Source organism: Ambystoma mexicanum, chromosome 12 (assembly GCF_040938575.1).
Source record: "Ambystoma mexicanum isolate Mex_15411 chromosome 12, UKY_AmexF1_1, whole genome shotgun sequence".
Taxonomy (NCBI): domain Eukaryota; kingdom Metazoa; phylum Chordata; class Amphibia; order Caudata; family Ambystomatidae; genus Ambystoma; species Ambystoma mexicanum.
Window position 1 is genome coordinate 446,322,406 of NC_090936.1, and position 19,381 is coordinate 446,341,786.

The 19,381-nt window shown below is 42.9% G+C and overlaps 1 protein-coding gene across 2 annotated transcripts in view; it reads left to right on the forward strand.

Annotated features, from left to right (window-relative positions):
- HDHD5 (haloacid dehalogenase like hydrolase domain containing 5) overlaps nucleotides 1–19,381 on the forward strand; it is a 511,697-nt gene that overhangs the window by 229,864 nt on the left and 262,452 nt on the right. For both annotated transcript variants that reach the window (XM_069628653.1, XM_069628652.1), the window contains exon 3: nucleotides 14,763–14,875. In XM_069628653.1, coding sequence (XP_069484754.1) covers nucleotides 14,763–14,875 — 113 coding nt within the window. The remainder of the gene's footprint in view (nucleotides 1–14,762; nucleotides 14,876–19,381) is intronic.

Consider the following 19,381-nt stretch of genomic DNA (forward strand, 5'->3'; position numbering starts at 1 on the left):
CCAAGGAGTTTAAATATAGTGCAGCTGATCAGCAAAGGGAGGTCCCTCTGGGTAGCTCTGACCGGAGAAACGAAGGTGCCAGCTGGCGAGCGGAGATGTGAGACCGATGCAGAGAGAAGACTCTGTCTACTGGGGAGGAGAGAAAATGAACGTAGCCTGGAAGCTGGCTACTCTGAAGCTCCCTTATCGAATAGACGCGAGAGTGTCTTATTGTGTCCAGATCAACGCTGAGGCAAGGGCTGATTGCAAGAAGGATGCAGAATGCTGTGAGCGAGAAATCGGAGCGAAAACAAGCGTCTGGGCTACCGGACCCTCAGGACAGAATCTCGCAGCCCATAGGACGCGAACTGAGAACAAAGGTACGCGGGATGGTGGGAAGGAAGAGGAGGCCCGAGAAAAATGAGAAAATCACTGAAAGGACCAAATAAGGGTCAAAGAACATTTTGGTCTAATACAGTGAGAGATACGCGGAACACCAGGAGTAGTCACTCCAGGCAATAATGGGTATATGGCAAAGGAATGCATGACAAGTAAGCGCAAGATAAAAGTAACGTTAGCTTGGCAGGAGAGTGAACCAAGTTATTGTGGACAACAATTGACAGTCTGGGACCGGCACCCAATTGAAGTAGAACACATAAGAGAGTCAGGAACTCCGGCTGGAAAGCAAGTCTGAAAAGAAGCAATTATGCTTTTGGCAGGAGAGTAAACCAAACAAGCCTGAAGTTGTATTGCGAGTCTGGGACCCGCACCCAAAACGGAGACTAAGGATAAAAGTGTGTGGCACCCCAAAGATGATCATAAATAACAGGAGCTGGAGCCCTACATGAGAAAAGAAGGAGAATATCCGAACCAACTAGGTATTGGCAGGAGAGTACACCAAGACCCCTCAAATATTGCGAGTCTGGGATTTGCACCCAAAATAGAAAGCTGGAACCAAAAAGGGTTTAAAACCCCAATACTGAGAAAGGTGTTGTAGTATTGTTTGGAAGACCACTTTGTTTTATACGAAGGGACTGAAAAAGACATGTGTCCCCTTTGAACATTCTTTTTGAATCTTTTTGGAAGCCCAACTGGCTGAGAACATTTATGTTTTGCTTGATGAACACTATTTGCTTTGGAGTGAGATCATTCCTGCCCCATTTTGTTAGTTCCAGTGAGGGACAGAAATAGGTTTTGGGGACGTGAGCAGGTCAGACTGACTTTTTTCGACATGCTGATTGTTTTCATTAATTCTTTTGAGGCAGGGAACCCCCTCTTAGATTTAGAGATAAAGAGGCCTTTGTAAGCAATACAAGTCTATACCCAAAAACATGCCACCTTCCCTCCCCTTGTGTCCAAGCCTTACCTTTTGTACCTCCACATTTTCCCTATATCCTATTTCCTGCCAGACTTGGAAACCTGTGCAGTGGGTTACATTTCAGTATATACTTATTAAAAATAAGTAAGTGAAATGTAGTCATTATCGCCCGAGCACCACCCTACCAGGAACAGGGCTCCTTTATTAACTTCATAAGTTAGAAATACAACTATTGTATGACTTAAGTGTTTTCTGTGTGCCATATTCATATGAAAACTTGGTATGTCATACTGCCGCCAATAAAACCAAAGCAAAATATTAAATTATCCAAGCACTTATGCACTCAGAAGTGTTCCAGTAACAATTAACCATTACGTTTCACGCTTGGTGGTGTATGCTGAATAGACCAAATGGAAAGCGTAAAGGTGTCGAAGGAGGAGGCTGGCACAAAGGTGACATTGTGTTGGTTATAGACTTTTATTTGTGCATAAAAGGCCCTCACTATCTTGTAAGAGGTGTTTCCCTGCATCAAAATAAAATTAAAGTGTCTTTCAGAATGTCCTTCAAAACAAAATCCACCATCCTGTGTCACAACCTACTTTTATCCCTCACACGAAAACTGAAGGGTAATATAACCGTATCTGAGTTTCTTCTCCAGGAGAATGTCTCCCTTCTCCTGATGCTCTGATAGTTTTAAAGAAGGTGAAGGAAGAGGGCCAATGCGGGCAACCAGAGTGAGAGAGGGAAAGCAGGGACAGGGTTCCCAATGAGAAGGATCTCTGTTTTACTGGCATTAATTTAATTTCTAATTTTATTTATTTAGTTGTTAATAGTTCACAAAACCTGTACAACTAATGCTTACAATAGCAATCTCTACATACACCAACAAACAACAATATAATATATAACAATTTCAACATCTACAAATCTCATTACACATACAGTACATTCATGATACAATATGTATTAAAACTTTCTTAATTGACATAAACAGGGTCATATAACATTCTAATCACTGTCTCATCTACTAAAATGATTCATAATAGATGATAAAAAAACACAACTTGATGAATTTGCTTAGTTTTAACTAATTCACCATCGAAAGAACGATTGAAGCATTTACCTGTGGCTATATTAGGAGAATTAAAGGCAGAGGCTACTTCAAAAGAAATAGCTTTAATTGCATTTTCAATGTCATCACAATTAAAGGCAAGAGCGTCGACATTTAATTCGCCAGATGAGTGAATAGAATGGATGAAAGGATAGAAAGGACAAGTGGATAGAACGGATGAGAGAATGAGTGGCTTGAGCGGATGAGTGGATAGAGTAGATGAGAGGATAGAACGGACAAATGGATAGAACGGTTGAGCGGATAGGGCAGATGAGGATAAAGCAGATAAGTGTTGGAGCGTATGAGTGGATAAGTGTACAGAGTGGTTGAATGGATAAAGATGATGAGTAGATAGAGCACATGAGCGGATAAGTGTACAGAGTGGATACGTGTACAGAGTGAATGAGTGTTTAGAATGGATGAAGGTACAGAACAGATGAGTGTAGAGATGAATTTATAGGACAGGATACTGATGTTGAATGCGTGAAAGACACGAGTGCTTAAAACAGATGAGTAAGGGGAGCAGATGAGTGCGGGGATCAGATAAGTGCGTAGTGGGGATTAATGCATAGAGGGATGAGTGCGTAGTGGGGATGAGTGCGTAAGGAGAGTTGAATGCGTAAAGGGGTTGAGCGCGTAGAGAGGGTGAGTGCCTAGAAGGGGGTGAGTGCCTAGAGGGGGGTGAGTGCCTAGAGGGGGGTGAGTGCCTAGAGGGGGGTGAGTGCGTAGAGGGGGTGAGTGCGTAGTGGGGCGAGGGGGTGAGTGGGTACATGCTTGAGACCGACAAGAGTGCACGCGTGGGGCAAACAAGAGTAGATTGGGGGGTATAGAACAGACTGAAGCGCATTGAATTGCGCAACGTATAAAGTATGGTTTGGAACGCAGATAACGCTTAAAGAGCATTTAATCCACAATGAATTCAGAAGAATATCTGAAAGGGTATATAACCCATCTTATCCCACCACCACGCTTACTCTCTCCTTACATCACCACTCAACTAGAACACAGTGATACTATGACACCATTCGGTATAACTGTTCTCATACCAACATTCGCCGCTCACTCCACATCACTCTAAGTAACCACTGCTGGTAACACACCCCCCAGCCAGGCGTTCTCCTGAGGCCTAACGCAGCCACTTCCGCTCTGGATAAATCCTGCCAGAAAGAACACATACTCCTGACTTCTCAATCAGCACACCTACCGCTAGAATGCAGCTATTGCACAGATTCCGCACGAGCTGCACACATACCCGGTGCCCACACGCACCCTTTTTACTCTCTCTACTGATATGAACTTCGGTTCCCAAGGGCGTTCAACCTACCAGCGCCTTCAGACCATACCAATGGTATATAAGGCGCTATATAAATGCAACATAACAATAACAATAACAATTCACGAATACGTTGAGACACTTGCTTACTTTTGGTGACATTCCATTTGAATCTGGTCCCACTATTAATGTTCGTTGGACCTCTTTCACTTGATCCAGAAAAGGCCAGATTTAATTTAGCTTGAATCAGGGAATTATCGCTTGTCACTTGTTCCTACACCTCAAAGTCAACAATGTTGTTGAGTGTATCTAGATTAACCCATAAGTAGTCCAAGGTAGCCAATTTAGAACCACTAACCCACGTACATTTACCGGGAGTATCGCTAACAGTTCTTCCATTTAACAACCAACATTCTCACTCTGCCATAAAAGATCTCAATTTTCTACCACGTGCATTACATTTAGATTTAAACTGTACATTAGTTGCAATAATATTTTCAAATCGAGCAGACCTCTTCATGGTACCACATTGAGCTTTGAAATCGCCACCCATGACAATCCATGTTGTTAACTTCAGACATACACCAGCCTATAATTAACTCATCAATGGTGTCAAATATTTTATCAGTATGTTCACCACTCGGGGGATCATGAATATTTAAAATTAGAATTTTAGGAGCCGAAATAAAAAAAATTGCGGAAACTTGAACAGCAAGTACATTGTCATTAGGTAGCGTGGGGGTCATTTAACAGGCATTAAAATCATGACTAATCCCGGCTAAAACCATTAAACGGCCTTCCTTTTTTACCTTTTTTTGCATTACTCTGAAATAATGAGAGTCAACATGGAAGCCTTTTTGTAACCACGTTTCTTGTAACAGGAATACTGTGTTGTTAATAATGGCCTCAAGGGAACTGCCTAAGTTAATTAAGTAGAGCGTGTCCATTGGTGTTCCAGGACACTATGGAGCACTCTCATAATTGAGGTTGCTGCAGCCCAACCTGGTTTTCAGTTACAATATCAGAGTCAATTTTATGTTCAACAGTTGGTTTACAAGAAATACAATGTTCACATTGAAATTGTTGGTCTGTAGAAGGAATTACCTGATCTAACTTATAACTGAGACAGTCAAGTGAGTCCTCTTGTGACCGTATCAATGAAGCCATAGCTGGCAACACACAATGCACTAAAGTCTCTTTTCAATGGTTGAATAACTTCAAAGTCACAAGACCTGAGAATACGTAGAGCAGGAATTTTGGAACACAATGACAACCGTGATGCTCTATTAATAGGTTGCTTAGATGTTTTGTCTGCTTTTTCACTCACTGTCACAACTCTAACATTTAGGGTTTCTAACTTGGGTTTGATTGCAACTACTTCAGAATTTTTAATTTTCACTACTTTAGGGATGGTATTTGCATTATTTTGAGGGATACACACATGAGGAGGGGACTCTTCACGTTCACTATCGTTAGGTTTTGTTCTTCCACAATATTATCCTGCACTTTCTTAGTACTAGAGGAGCTAGATTGGCTTAGATTGGCTTTTAGCATCAGTCAACAAAGAGACAGATTTGTGCGGGTGATCCAATAACAGTGGCACTTCTTTAACTTGTGGCGTAGATGTTGGTTTAATACTAGTCCTTTTCTTAGCTTGTCTACGGGCTTCTTTAGGATTCGGATATGACACCGGAGCCACTTCTATGATATCCCGATCATCACGGGGGACAATCATTACTGCAGAAATATTCTCGTTATCCGCTTCCTTTTTCCCATCGTTTTCGGTAACTAAGCTTCCATTATTCATTTGAGACCTACCTATGTAGTGTTCATGAAGGTTCTCGGCCATTTCACCATGCTTCACTGATTGGGTGTATATTATATCACACAATTTAATTAAAATGTTAAGAGTAAAATGAAGTAAGTTAGCCGATGGTGTAGTATTATTGGGCTCAGGGTTAATTGAAGTGAGTTTGAAGTTGTTACAGTTCTCTTCTATTGTTTCTTTAGGAGACACATTTTCTCTGGTGCCCTCTCCGATGATTTTCATATGAGGTGAGCAGGTTTGAAACGACAAAGGGAATAACAACGGCGTACTGGATAGTCTAGGTGAAGAGCATGCTTGATTGCAATACTCAGTGGACCTCGGCAGCTCAGGATCGCGCTCAACAGGGATGTTAATGTTACTCGCAGCTTCAACCACAGGCCTATTAGAGCCACACAGCCAATAGCAGAGTTCAAATAATGAGTCATCAATAACTCCAAACTCCGAGGTTCATTGGCTTCTCTATTGTGAACTTGCACTGTTGTCTTAGAAATAGCCTTACTAGGCTCCACTATGTTTACTTCTTTACCAGGTTTTTAAAAAAATCTGTAATTTGAGCAGGTACTTTCCCCGACTGGGATTTTGTTTTATTATGTCCTTTATTCACCATTGGCTCAATAGATTCGTTGATTTCGAAGTTCGCGGCAGCAGTGCGCTCTTCGCAGAGATACCCTGCGGCTTTGCCGTAGGGTTTAGACTTGCAGAGATTGTAATGTTTGCTTTGCTTTGTACTTTTCCAGGCATGTTTAAGGAAACAGCTTTGTAATTGTATTGCCACGTTACACAGCACTCGTGCAATCAGAAAATAAATAACAAATCACAGATTTGGACTGCTCTCCTGTAAAAAAATGTCTTCCAAGCGAGATAAATATATATTTCAATGTTACCTCACTTCGCTGAACTCCGCAGAACACTCTGCAACACACTCTGCTACACGCTCCACGTGTATGGCTTTGTTGATGTAGAGTTCTTTCTCGTGGGCTAGAGCGGCCAAACAGCACAGGGTAAAAACAGACTAACAATTCCTTCCAAGGTAGAAAACAGACCTGATGCAGCTCCAATCCGCTCCGTGCAACAGCTCAACACTCTGCAACACACTCTGCTTACTAGCATTAAGGCAAAGATCGTTGGAGGCACCAATCCTGAATCGCGGATAGACAGTCAGGAATTAGCGCGAGCGGAGGCTGAGGGGAGCCTGAAGGAAAGCTGAATGTCATCCGCATAACACTGAAAGTTAGAGGAGAAGGTAGAAATCAGGTGGGCCAAAGGGGCTAAGTAGAGGTTGAAAAAACAGGGTGAGAGGATAGGGCCCTTGGGAACACCACAGGTAGAGAGGGAGGTGGCAGAGAGAAAGCGACCAAGTTTGACAAGGGAGGGGGTGGTTCAAGAGGAAGGAGGTCAGCCACTCCAGGGCCTGTTCCGCGATGCCCAGGTTCTCACAGTCGATTCATCAGGATGGCGTGGTTGACCGTGTTGAAAGCAGAGGAAAGATCAAAGAGGCTGAGGACCAAAGGAATGCTGGAATCAAGGTTAGAGAGCAGATCTTCACTGGTGTTCAGGAGAGCGGTTTCTGTGCATCGGGCAGCTCTGAAGCCAGACTGATGACATAGAGACAACCAACAGATTCGGTGTGGAGAATAAGCTGGGAGATAGCCAGCTTTTCCAAGAGTTTTCCTGGGAAAGGGGTGATGGAGATTGGGCGATAGTTTGCCGGGCAGGTAGGATCGGCAGACAGCTTCTTAAGGAGGGTGTGCACAAGGGAGTGCTCAAGGGGAGAGTGGAAAGTTCCAGTGGTGAAAGAGTGATTAGAGAAATCGGCCAAAGATGGAGCAAGGGTGTCAATATGGTCCTTGATGGTTCTGGAGGAGTAGGGGAGCACCTGTTTGGACATCACTTTCATAGATATGACTTGTCTAGAAACCTTGTTGGGTGTTGTCAGAGCGAAAGAGGAGAAAGGAGGAGGAGAGTGAGAGTTGGCCAATGGGGGGCCGAGAGAGGAAGAGGGAGAGTAAGATGAGGTGGAGGACAGGATGTCCTGAGTTTTAGCAGAGAAGTGAGAGGCCACAGCCGTACAAAGAGGCTGGGAGGGAACTGGAGAGGTAGAGACTGCAACAGGATTGGCCAGTTCCTTGCATATTTTAAAGAGTTTGGCCGTGTTGTTGGAGGCAGCAAATAGTGGCCTTGAATGTGTGCTCTCTTCTTGGACAGGGCAAAGAGTCTGTGTTGCCTTTGGAGCAGGCCAGTTTTTTTAGAGGGTGCGTCTGAAGCCCTCCACTTCCCCTCAGCCACCCTGCATTTGCATTTCAGGATGGCGAGTTTGGAATAATTCCAAGAGTTGCACTTGGAGTTAGGCTTCAGTAGGCTTAGAAGTTTCTGTAGTAACGTTTTAACAATTGGATTGTCCTCTTCTAGTTTTTTTTTTTTTTACAGCATCCTTGTTGTCGCTAATGGCTTTCCTGAGAAATTGCCCGTTTTCTTTTATGCAGTTAACTGGCGAGTTTGACATTTTTGCAGCTTATTTTGTCAGTGTGTCACTGATGAATATATGATCTTTAGCCAAACTTCAAAAGCATAGTTTTTAGCATTGTTTAGTGGACCACACAGGTGTGTTTGTTTGGAGGTGGTGGGGAGCAAGCAATTGGCACTGGCCACAGACTTCACTGAAAAAACACAGGACATCCTGAGCACCCTCACTTCCCTCCCCCCCCATCCTTCCCCCTACCCTCCTGCCTCCAATGGCCTCCCATCCGCCCTCTGCCTTTCTCTCCTCCGTCTCTCCTATCACACCGGATGAGGTCACTAGAGTTGTGCGCTCTGTGAAGGTCTCCTCCAAACAGGTCTCCCCCTGTTTTTCCCAGAACCATTAAGGACAATATTGGCTCTCTTGCCACTGCGCTTGCTGACTTCTGCAGTCACCCTTTCGCTACTGGATCTTTCCCCTCTTCCCTCAAGCACTCTCTTGTGCGCCCCCTCCTGACAAAACTTTCTGCAGACCTGTCTTGTCCGGCTAACTACCGCCCCATCTCCATCACCCCCTTCCTTTGGAAACTCCTGAAGCTGGTCTTTCCCCAACTGACCAAGCATACAGAGCTTGCCTACACGACCATCAGTCTGGATTCCGAGCATCCGGAGGCACGGAAACTGGTCTTCTGAACACCTGTGAAGAAGTGCTTCCATCTATTAATTCTAACTCGCCAGCTGTTGTCATTCTACTTGATCTCTCCTCTGTATTTGACATGGTCAACCACTCCATCCTCCTAAAACGGCTCCACAATACCCTAAATATCTTGGAGCGGGCACTGTGCTGACTGACTTCCTTCCTCAATGACCATCCCTCCCGATTTATCCTGGGTGCTTTCTCCTCCCCCACTTCTATCTCCACCTGCGGCATCCCCCAGGGCTCCAACCTTTCCCCCTTGCTCTTTAACATCCATCTTGCTCTGCTTGCACACCTAATTTCTACCTTCTCCCTTCTCTTCCATTGTTATGCAGATGACACACAACTCTTCTTCAAACTTACCTCTGATGCTCTCCTTACTTCCTCCATCATTCCTGACTGCCTGTCTGCCATTCAGTTCTGCTGTGCCTCCAATGATCTCTACCTCAATGCCAGCAAGACTGAGATCCTTCCCATTGGGACTCCTGCTCCTGCTTTTCTCACCTCACTCTGGCCTCCCTCCAGGAGCTCTCCCCCTTCTCCATATGAAGCCAAAAACCTTGGAGTCATCTTCGACTCCTCTTTCCTTCCTGCCTCACATCCAGGACCTTGCCAAGAAGGTCCACTTTCAACTCCACCTCCTCAAAGGAATCCTTCCTTTCCTCACTTTCCCCAGAAGTTCAATGTCTCTAGAGCTCTGGGTCTCTCTAGGCTAGACTACTGCAGTAGCCTCTTCCTTAATCTACCCTCGTCCTCTCTACGACCCCTTGTTTTGCTTTTCAAAGAGTGCACAGACAAATCTTATTTCTCAGACCAATACACTGCATGAAAAACCTTAAAGGCAGGGAGGCAAAGACTCTCACATACACACTCTTAGCTAAATGATAAACAGGCTCTTATACAGCCTTTTTTCCATCAAAAGGCATACATAAGTGAATAAGGCCAGCACAGAATAAATAAAGCAAAGAAGTCTAAAGAAAATACATCACTGTTGGCACAGCTTTAAAGAATGCCTTAATCTCGCCAGAATTGGCTGAAAAGCTCAGAAAACAGTCAGGCAAGAGACCATGGCAGCTGAAGGGCTCCCATCCAGGATGAAATTTTCTGCCTGACCCCTTCAGTGCCCCACATGTTAAACCCTCTGCAAAGGTGGTGTGGCATCGTCTAGAATCTTCTGGCCTGAGTCTCTGCCCATTCCCAGTTCCCATGTTCCCCCGGCCAGAGTGACCTGCGGTAACCTCAAGGGGCAGGACTCTTCCCGTTCTCAAGAAAGCAGCAAAAACAACTCTATAACTCATCCTCCGCTTTGACAATGTCCATGGCAACCTTATCAGGTACCAGCCGGCACTTGTGTATCTCAGCCTTTTCGAGCACAGTGTCCTTGGATGAGCAATGTGAACCAACATAAGCAACGAATAACATTGAAAACATGTTTTGCAGTGAAATGGTGCTAACGATGCTGAAAATATATTTACAGTGCAGATTTCACTGAGGCATGGAGCGAATGACCATTATGGCTCCAAACGCTCCAGGATGCACTGCGCACGAGTCCCATATTTTAGCTCAAAGCATTACACTCCTCCAGCGAATCCAGAATAGGGCGGCGAGAGTTATCCTTGGCCTTCAGCCAAGGGACTGCATCTCTCCAGACCTAAAATCTCTCCAGTGGCTCCCAGTTGCTGCAAGGATAAAATTTAAATCCCTCTGCATCGTCCATACGGCTGTCTGGGGCCCGGGGGACATGCTTGCTAAAATTGTCTCTCACTAAATATGCTTCCTCCAGAGCTTTATGTTCCTCCGGCACCAACTCTCTGTGCGCCAAGCGCTTTGCTAAACAGCGAGCCGGTGGTTGATCTCTTTCCTAGGCTCGCTCCCTCCTATGGAACAGCCTCCCCCTCCCTCTTCGTCTGGAGCCGGACATCCTCCAATTCCGGAATCTCCTCAAGGCTTTCATTTTCACCTCCTCCAGCCCACTCTCCCTCCTTTGCTAAACCCCACAGTCGCTGAAATTGGTGACCAGGACACTTTTGTGTCCACCTGGGTTTTGGCCTCTCTGGGCTACATTGACCCACTGAACAGAATTTCGCCAAAACCAAGCTGCATTTGCACAGAAACATCAAAATGGTTGCGCTGACTCCTGTAAGTACCATGGCCTTAAAACTGCGTTTTGCTGCAACAAAAAGAAGGCTGCACCGTCTTGCCAAGCACACATTGGGCAGGATGGAAAAAGGGGACATACTGAGGGAGCGTGCAAGTGTGTTCTTACCTGTACGAAAAGAAATAGAGTGAAAAGGCAGCACTGCTTTGCTGAAAGCCCAAAATCCCCATTTAAAGGAAACCTTTTCACCCAAAAAAAAGAATGCTGCTCTAACGCTATTTCCATCTGTTCTTCCTTAAACCACTGTGATTAATAAGGCCCTGCCATGCCCAGTATATCTCATTGTGCTTCATCAAAACCAGACATGATTTCTGAATGGCAGGCCCTGTCAAATCAACTCTGAGAAAAATCAACAAGGGACTCCACTTTTACCCGCATGGGAAAACGCATTAATTTTCTTCACAAAGTATCAAAGATCAGTAGTTCAAAAGAAACTCCAGCTGTCTGAGCCATGTCAATTTCAATGCATCTGTGCTTCAAACAAAACTCCTGCACACAAGAAAATAATTATAGCTGCAAGACAGTGTGGGAATTCGGAGGGAGATGCAAAACCGAATTTAAAAAGAAATGCCAGCTTTTCACCACACATGTAAAATGGGCTTTGGAAACTCGAGGAGAAAAATGCCTGTTTTATAAAGTAAACTGTTGAATGAAAGCCTGCCATTATCTAGCAATGTGAAGGGGTTTGTTGCTGGGGAAAATACACACATGGGTTATTTTGTTCAACTGGCCATTCAGGACCAAATATAAGAAAGTAAAACTGTAAAATTATATTGGCTGGATTTTGCAAGTTCCAAAAGAAAAATAGGTTTCTGCTTGGGGCGATGCTACCAACAGGAGGGCCTCTCTCAGCAGATACTAACACTGTGATAATTATTAGGTTGGACAGAATCTAGTCTAGGTTGAACCCACTGACAACGGAATTTCCAGGACAAGGAAGTGTGAAGTGGGGAAGGGGCAATAAACCTTCAAACAAGCTGGGAAACCCCCACCTTGCTCTGGAGGAAAAGACAGTTGCTGGCAGCTGAAGAAAGAAAAAAATTGTCCTGTGACAAAGGACTGCCATTTCCTTCCAAAGACTATTTATGAATAAAAATGTAAAGACTTTTATCTCTGCAGCAAGACTTTGTAAAAATGTAAACATTTCACAGTTTAAAAGTGATTTTATGGGCTTTCATTTAAGACATAAGGTAGAATTCACTGACCCTTTGGGAATGGAAATGGCAAAGAATCTGGTATTACAAGGAAAGTATCCATGATACCAATGCAAATGTTTATATTTACATCCCTTATGATAATCCACACCTGTATAAAGTTATGGAATTTTAGGCCGAATCATTCATACTCAAAATTACCAAAAAGTATTAGAAGGGCGAAACAATGTCTCACGGATTGCAGAGTTGGAGTGTTATGCTCTACATAAAATATGTAACCTGTGTATATAATTTGCTAAGAGATTTCCACTGTGTAAATGTACCATTTGTGGCAAAAATCAGATGTTAGCTAAAATAACTATGGGAGGGGTTTTTGAACATTGTAAACTCGCATCCTAAATCTGCCCCCCTGCTTTGAAATCCAACCAGTTGAGAGCGAGGCAGAGACTAGCGCCCCTGACTAATCCCGTTAGTTAGAGGTGTGTTTAGCTAAGCCTGCCCAGCCATATACTTTGATGATGTTACTATGTATTATAAATAAGAGTCCCTGATAAGACTATACACACACTCTTCCTGATTTTCCTGCATCAACGTTCCTGGTCCATTCCTCCTTCTGAGTCCAGATTACAACTACTAGGCCAAAGCATTGCTGACACTAGTCCAGAGCCCACTGCAAAATCCAAGCATAGCTGATTCCTAATCCAGCAAGATTATTGATCCTGAAAAAATCCACTAAAATCCCAAATAACCAAAGGGGAAACTTTGGTACCTTTTGCATCCTGAAATCAGACTGGCTTGCTGCACACTAACTGCATGTCCGCTGCAATCCTGCCATCCAGCTGACCTTTAATATCCAGTGACCAGAATTTCCACGACGCTGTCCTTGCCATCCGGTGACCAGAACGGCCGAGCTTTTTTCTTTTGCCAGATGTGTAGCTGTGTGGTGATCAGAACCTGTTGACGTTCCAAAAACTCCAAAACTAAAAGTGGACTGTGAGTAGAATGCCTACCGCATAGAAACCCATAACCTATCTTGTCTTGCCTTTTGTTCTTATCCCACTCTCTATGCCATCCTATCCTTATCCTGATAACTTGTTAAAACTGTTAGAATGTTCTGTGCACCCTGCCTGAGACTTTCTAAAGTGCTAGCGCCATCTCTTTTCAATTTTGTCTTGTGTAATCCTAAGCCATTAGTCCTATTTCGAGTGATCGGACTGGTTTCTGCCAGGGTTGGGCGCTCTGTGACTGGGTTGATCTTGTGAATCAACCTTGGATCTTACTGTGTCCATCTTTGGTGTTCTAGTCTGAATACTCTAGTTTAGAGTAAAACTGTTCTTGTCACAACTGATTTCCTTTCCTATGTCACGGCTTCATTTTACTCAAAGCGCACCTTATTATATCGTGCTTAACTCATCCAGTTTCATAGCTAGAGACCTATTTTCAACTCGAGTGTCCCTATGGTATATATCTATGCCCCAACCCAGAGTATTTCATCCGTTTTTATTAAAAACTATTTGAGTAAATTTACACAGAAATTCAAAGGAAATGCAACTTTTACACGTGTCATTTTGCTGCAATCCATTTAAATGTTCCATTCATTTACAAATGATATGCTTTTGGTAATCCATTGCTTGTGATTGTTAGTGTCTACGCATTGTTGCTTTAGTGAGAAATTGCATTTACCTTAAAGCTTTAACCGCACATTATTTATTTGTCCATTTCCGAGTGTCATTTCATAACATTGCAAGGGGTGTAAAATCCGTTTTGCACTGTTATTTGGTGAGGGAAGGTCAGATTTGGATTCTGTTTTCTGCCTTATTCTGATTACCTGCTGCATCTTTCTATCCATTCAGAATTCCATTATTTGTGGGTTGAGGGAACATTGCAGGGGGAATCCTAACTTGGGTGTTATCTTTCATGAATTAAAAAGTGCTCCTATTCCCTGGTGTTTTGTATCTGTTCCACTAGAAGGTTAAACCAAGTGCATTGCTTACATTTCCATTGTAATTATCACCCCATTGGCAATTGCTGCCCCATATTAAACATTTTATGGTTTATTTTGAATTTTAAAATAAATATTGTATTTTACCAACCAGCTTGGTTCATGGTCCATTGTGACTCGGGGTATTTGAAAAAGGGGGTGTGATACGAGTTGTGTACCATCTCAAACTGAATCTGCATAATATAAAGAGATATGCATTTCAGTTGTGCGCTGCATACTAGGCCGAGACCAAGGTGTGTGTCGCCTGATTGAAATCCTTAACACCTCCCACCCCAATCAAGGGATTGGAGTGGGAGATTGCTATCACAGGCCTGCACTTATTATTGCCAGTTGACCACTCTTACCAAGTGATCTGTGCCAGTCACTTAACAGCTGCTTGCTACTTACTCCCTAGCACTTCCCTCCATGGTACTCCTAGCGCTAACTCCTCCTCCCTTCTCTCTCTGTCTCTCTGCACTTGCACGTTCTGAATGCTCACAGGACTTAGTAGGATTGCATCTCCCTTTCATTGTTTTATTTGCCTTTCATTCCCATGTTCTCTCCCTGTTGCCCTGTGGGCACTTTGGAAGACAGTTTACCTGATGTATAAATAACCTTACCAATGCACAATAAATACACACATTCAATAAAATGTAGAAGTTTTGGTTTTAGTGCTTAGATTAGACATTGCATGAGTCTCCTTGATCCAGTAATCTTGTGTGGCATTGGGCGCCTACTCTGCTATATGGAGAAAATGTCAGCAGGACACCACTTAATCTCCACTGTTTGTGTCCTCTTTCTTGCAGGTGTCCCAGGACCAGGTCATCTTATCACACAGCCCCCTGTGTATGTTTCATCAGTTTCACAGAAAGCATGTTCTTGTTTCTGGACAAGGGCCGGTACAGGAGATAGCCAAAAAGTATCCTTTAACCGCAGAAAACATTGATGGAGGAAGTGTGCGTGCTTGGGGCATAGAACCTGACTGTATTTGTGAAACGATGTTTGGTCTTCGGACCAACACATAAGAGAGATGCAGTTTGTTGAGGCTGCAATTTGAAACATTTATCTGGCAAATGCTCTAACTAGAGGCATAGAGTGTCACACAGTTAACTTTCACAACACCGTTGGCACGCGCTACAGGAAAATGTTGCACGATTAAGAATTTAGACGCAGTGGTGGGATCAGATGGTGGGGGCGCTACAATTGTTTCTACACAGATCAGGCTTAGCAAGTGGAATGCTCCAGGTAGCAACAGGAAGTGGAAGAATTTGAGCAAAGGAAGTTGGTTGTATGAATGTGAAAGAAGTCTGAGTAGTGGAATGTAGTAGGCAGTGGAAGGTTTAAGACACGTAGCTTGTTGAACAATTTGGACAGTCATCGATTATGGACAGAGGCAGAATGTTTTGAGTGCAAACAAGTCACATGAGTTGGCCAGTGGAAGGCAGTGGAAATATATAAGCACTAAGACGGTGGCATGATCTCTACATAAGTAGTAGTGTTATGCTATGATATGATGAGTTATTTATAACGCGCCTGTACACAAGTGTTCCTAGGCGCGACAAGACAAGGTAGGGGGACATAGGGGATGAAACAACAATCTTAGTAGGCCTTGTGTCATTCAGCTCGTGCAAGTGCAGGGGGGAGAGGGAGAGAAGTGCCAGGGGGAGCGAAGGGGGGGAGCGCAGTCAGGGCAACAATTGCTCTGAGTAAGTGCAGCTGGGGGAGCCAGCTCTGGGTAATGCAGGGGGGAATTTAGGGTAACAGATACACTGCCTCTGTGCACTTAGGGGCTATAAGTGCTTACAGGTCATGGGGGAGCCTGGTGCCTATAGGGTTCAGAAAGTAGGAAGGCGACCAGTCAGACGAGAACTAGATATGGTTAAGTACTACAGTCGGAGACGGCGCTAGAATTTGAACAGCAGGGAAGATTTTGGCAGTGGAATGACTTTGGTAGTAGTTGGATTCTTAGAGTAACGAGTGGTGTTAGAATGACACCAGTAGTAATTTTCTGCAGTGAATGAGGGTGGCATTTTGTAAATAGGAAGACTTGTCAATTTTGACCATTCAGTTGACTACAATCTGGGAATCAAGATTTGAAACTATGGCATATGATGATATGACTAACACAAGAAGGGACACCAGGATGGAATGCAAAAAGGTCAAACCTGGTCTAACAATATACAAACTAAAATTAAACCGACCTTGTGCATATATGTGTGTTCAATTCTGTGTGATGCAGGGAATAGCAATGTTTGAGTGGGATAAAAGATTTGACTACCTCACTCTGATTACCAATAATACGTACAATTTTATTAACAAAATTATATAAAAAACCTAAAAAATCTTTTTCACTAGTCCATGAGTATAAGTGGCGTGTGCTTGTTAAAACATTACAAAATTCATGATTCTCTAAAGAAGTTAACAGTTCATACATACATATAAAATAACTGCAGCATTTGTATAGAGCAATAATACATATACACAGTGTAGATGCGTTGTGCATGTTGTTCTCTCTTATTTGAAGCAACCCTTGATAAACACAAAACTACTTGTAAAACTCTTTGTTACTAGGAGTGTACATTTTTAACCTAACTTGTTTCTTTCCTAATTCGCAATTATGAATCTCAGGAAATTCTTCAGAGGATTTATTAGCCAGTAACTACATTCACCACTATAGTAATGGGGCAAGGTATACTTGGATCACTATGCTATGAGTCTCCTTGTATGCCAACTTTTCATGACGCTGGATTCCATATATGGTGCGATTTGTTGTTGATCACGTTGCTCTCTGTATCACATAACACACAAACAGCCTTCATTACTTAGCTGTTTACAATTTGAAAATCTTATCTCAGAGTGACCGTTAATTTAGGTAGAGGTCTATTCTATAGACTTACCTCGAGTGATTCTCAAATTAGTAACTTAGGTTAGCTGTGAAGAGTTAATTCTCCATATCATTTCCTGACAAAATAGTAGCCATATACACATGATTAGCTCACTTAGTGACCACATAGTTCGTTTATGTTGCATTGTGTGGTGTTTTCGATCACAGATTGTCAATAGAGCGGAAAGCACTTACTTGTATGGCTCATCCTCTATTTTCTGTAGTCTTTGGGTTTCTAGTCTCCCTTTCACAATGATCGTGTATTTGCATTCCCTAATTGTTTTCACAGCGTTTAGTTCAACAGTGTGCTGTAATGACATACGTACGTCTAATTATTTAATAGTTTGTAATATGGACAGGCTTTCACTGTGTGCAGTGTAGCGGCCCGAATAAATGTGTTGCTTCTACCTACTTATTGTTATGCAGTTGCTCGCGTAGGTGTATATATACTGGGCCCTTTTATACTGCTCCAGTTTTGTTGTGTCAACACTGTGAGCAATGCCATCAAGCGCAGGCTGTATGAAGAAATGCACTGCGTTAATCATGGGGTGTCCGTACTCCTACCAAGTTTAGTGCACTATTTTAACGCCCTCAACAATGCTTGGCCAAAATCCTGGTTGTGAGGGCTCTCTGCGAACATAATGTTATCTTAATATCGTATGCCAGACTATTTTGCTCCCTTTTATGCTTAGATACTGCATTTGTTGTTATTATTCATAGGTGGCGGTCTACTACTTTCCCTTACCTCTGTTTGTTGGCAAGGAGGCGACAACTAAGCGCTTCCGCGTCTCCACCTAGTATCGTGAGCACTGTTTTGGGATGACAGTCCTTCTACCTCTATACTAGTCACGTGAGGTTAGTCAAGGACTAAACTCATTGTTTGCAACAGCAGCGGCCATCTTGAGCAAGTATTTGCACTCAATACTTAACTCACTATTGTGACACAATTACGGCCTTCCTGACATAAAGCAAAATGGTCCCAAACCATAGATGTAAAAACTGCGCCCTACTAATTGGCTATGTATCCCTAGAGATTCAGTGGGGCACGTCTCAATACTCTAAATGCCAATCGATATTTTCATTGAGCCCTATCTCGTGACTTTTAGCTAAGAATATGAGGTGCAATTCCGATCTTGATAACTTGATTTCGTCATTGCTCAGACACAATTTCAATAATATAGTCCACTTCAATTTATCACTTTTATGGTCAGCGGCTAAAAAGGTCCTACCAAAGGGGCTGTGAGTACTGCATTCCTTATAATGTGAGTACTGCATTCCTTATACAACTATTGTGTTCCGTGATTCTAGTCTTAACTTTTTGTTCTGTTTTGCCTATGTAAATTTTACGGAATGGACACCAAATTGCATAAATCACCCAACTGGTATTGCAATTTGCAAAACCCTGTTGTTGCTATGGTTTGATCAGTCCGATGTCTACCTCGTGGCTTCTGTCTGTCTGTTTGTGCACAGCATTTACAGTTACCACAAGGGCTGTGCCCTGTTGGTTTTGGCATGCCCCATATCTTGGTGAGTGCATTAGGGTTTTGAGTTCTTCATAAATATCGTGTGTGACTAATTCTTTCAGATTTTTGCACCTTTTTATAGGCGCATCTTGGTTCTTCCAAAGCGTTCTTAACTTGGGTCAAAATATGCCAATTTTTCAGAATTATTCTCTTAAATCCGATTGGATCAAATGTTATACGTGCTGAAATATGTTATGTTATCACTGGCGTGCTTTTCTTTTCTGTGTTCCGGTATGGCCTCCCTATTATTGTTAGAAGCTTGTTTAAAAGCCTTCCTAATAATTCTTTTAGGATATGCTCCCGATTTTCAGATTAGTGCTCAAATGAAGAGCCTCTTTTTCAAACTCCTGTTTGCTAGTGCTGTTGAATTTCAACTGTCAGAATTGACAGGCAGTTTTTCTCTAGTGTGCGTTGGATGGAAACTTGTAAAAGCCAGGAGTGAGTTCTTATCAGTTTCCTTGTGGAGGTTTCACTTTTAATAATCCATTGATTTGATCTACATAGATGGTTAGGTCTAAGAAATTAATCTCACAAACACTATGATTGTTAGTGAATTTCAGGTATGGGTTCCGATTGTTGAGCCACTGGAAAAATGTTTCAACGTTTTTCACATCACCCTTCCAGATAACAAGCACATCGTCTGTCTACCTCTTCCATAGTTTTAAATGGTGTTTAAACTAGTTGTCGTCAGACAAGATTTAATTCCTTTCTAAGCTTTCTACATAAAGATTAGCCATTGTCGGAGCTACGGCAGAGCCCATTGTCCTGCTGTGAGATTGATAGAAAAAACGTGTTGTTGAACATGAAATAGTTTTCAGTCAGGGGCATCACAGTGCACCAAATTATGAATGAATTTGTTGTGGTACTGCTTTCTCTTTTACTGTAAAGCAGCTCTTCAACCATATTCAGTGTTGCCTCTTGAGGTATTTTAGTATACCACGAGATGATGTCTAATCTCACTGGTAGTTCTGTCTGTTTATCAAACGGGTGGCCCTCTATTAAATTAATGACATCTGTA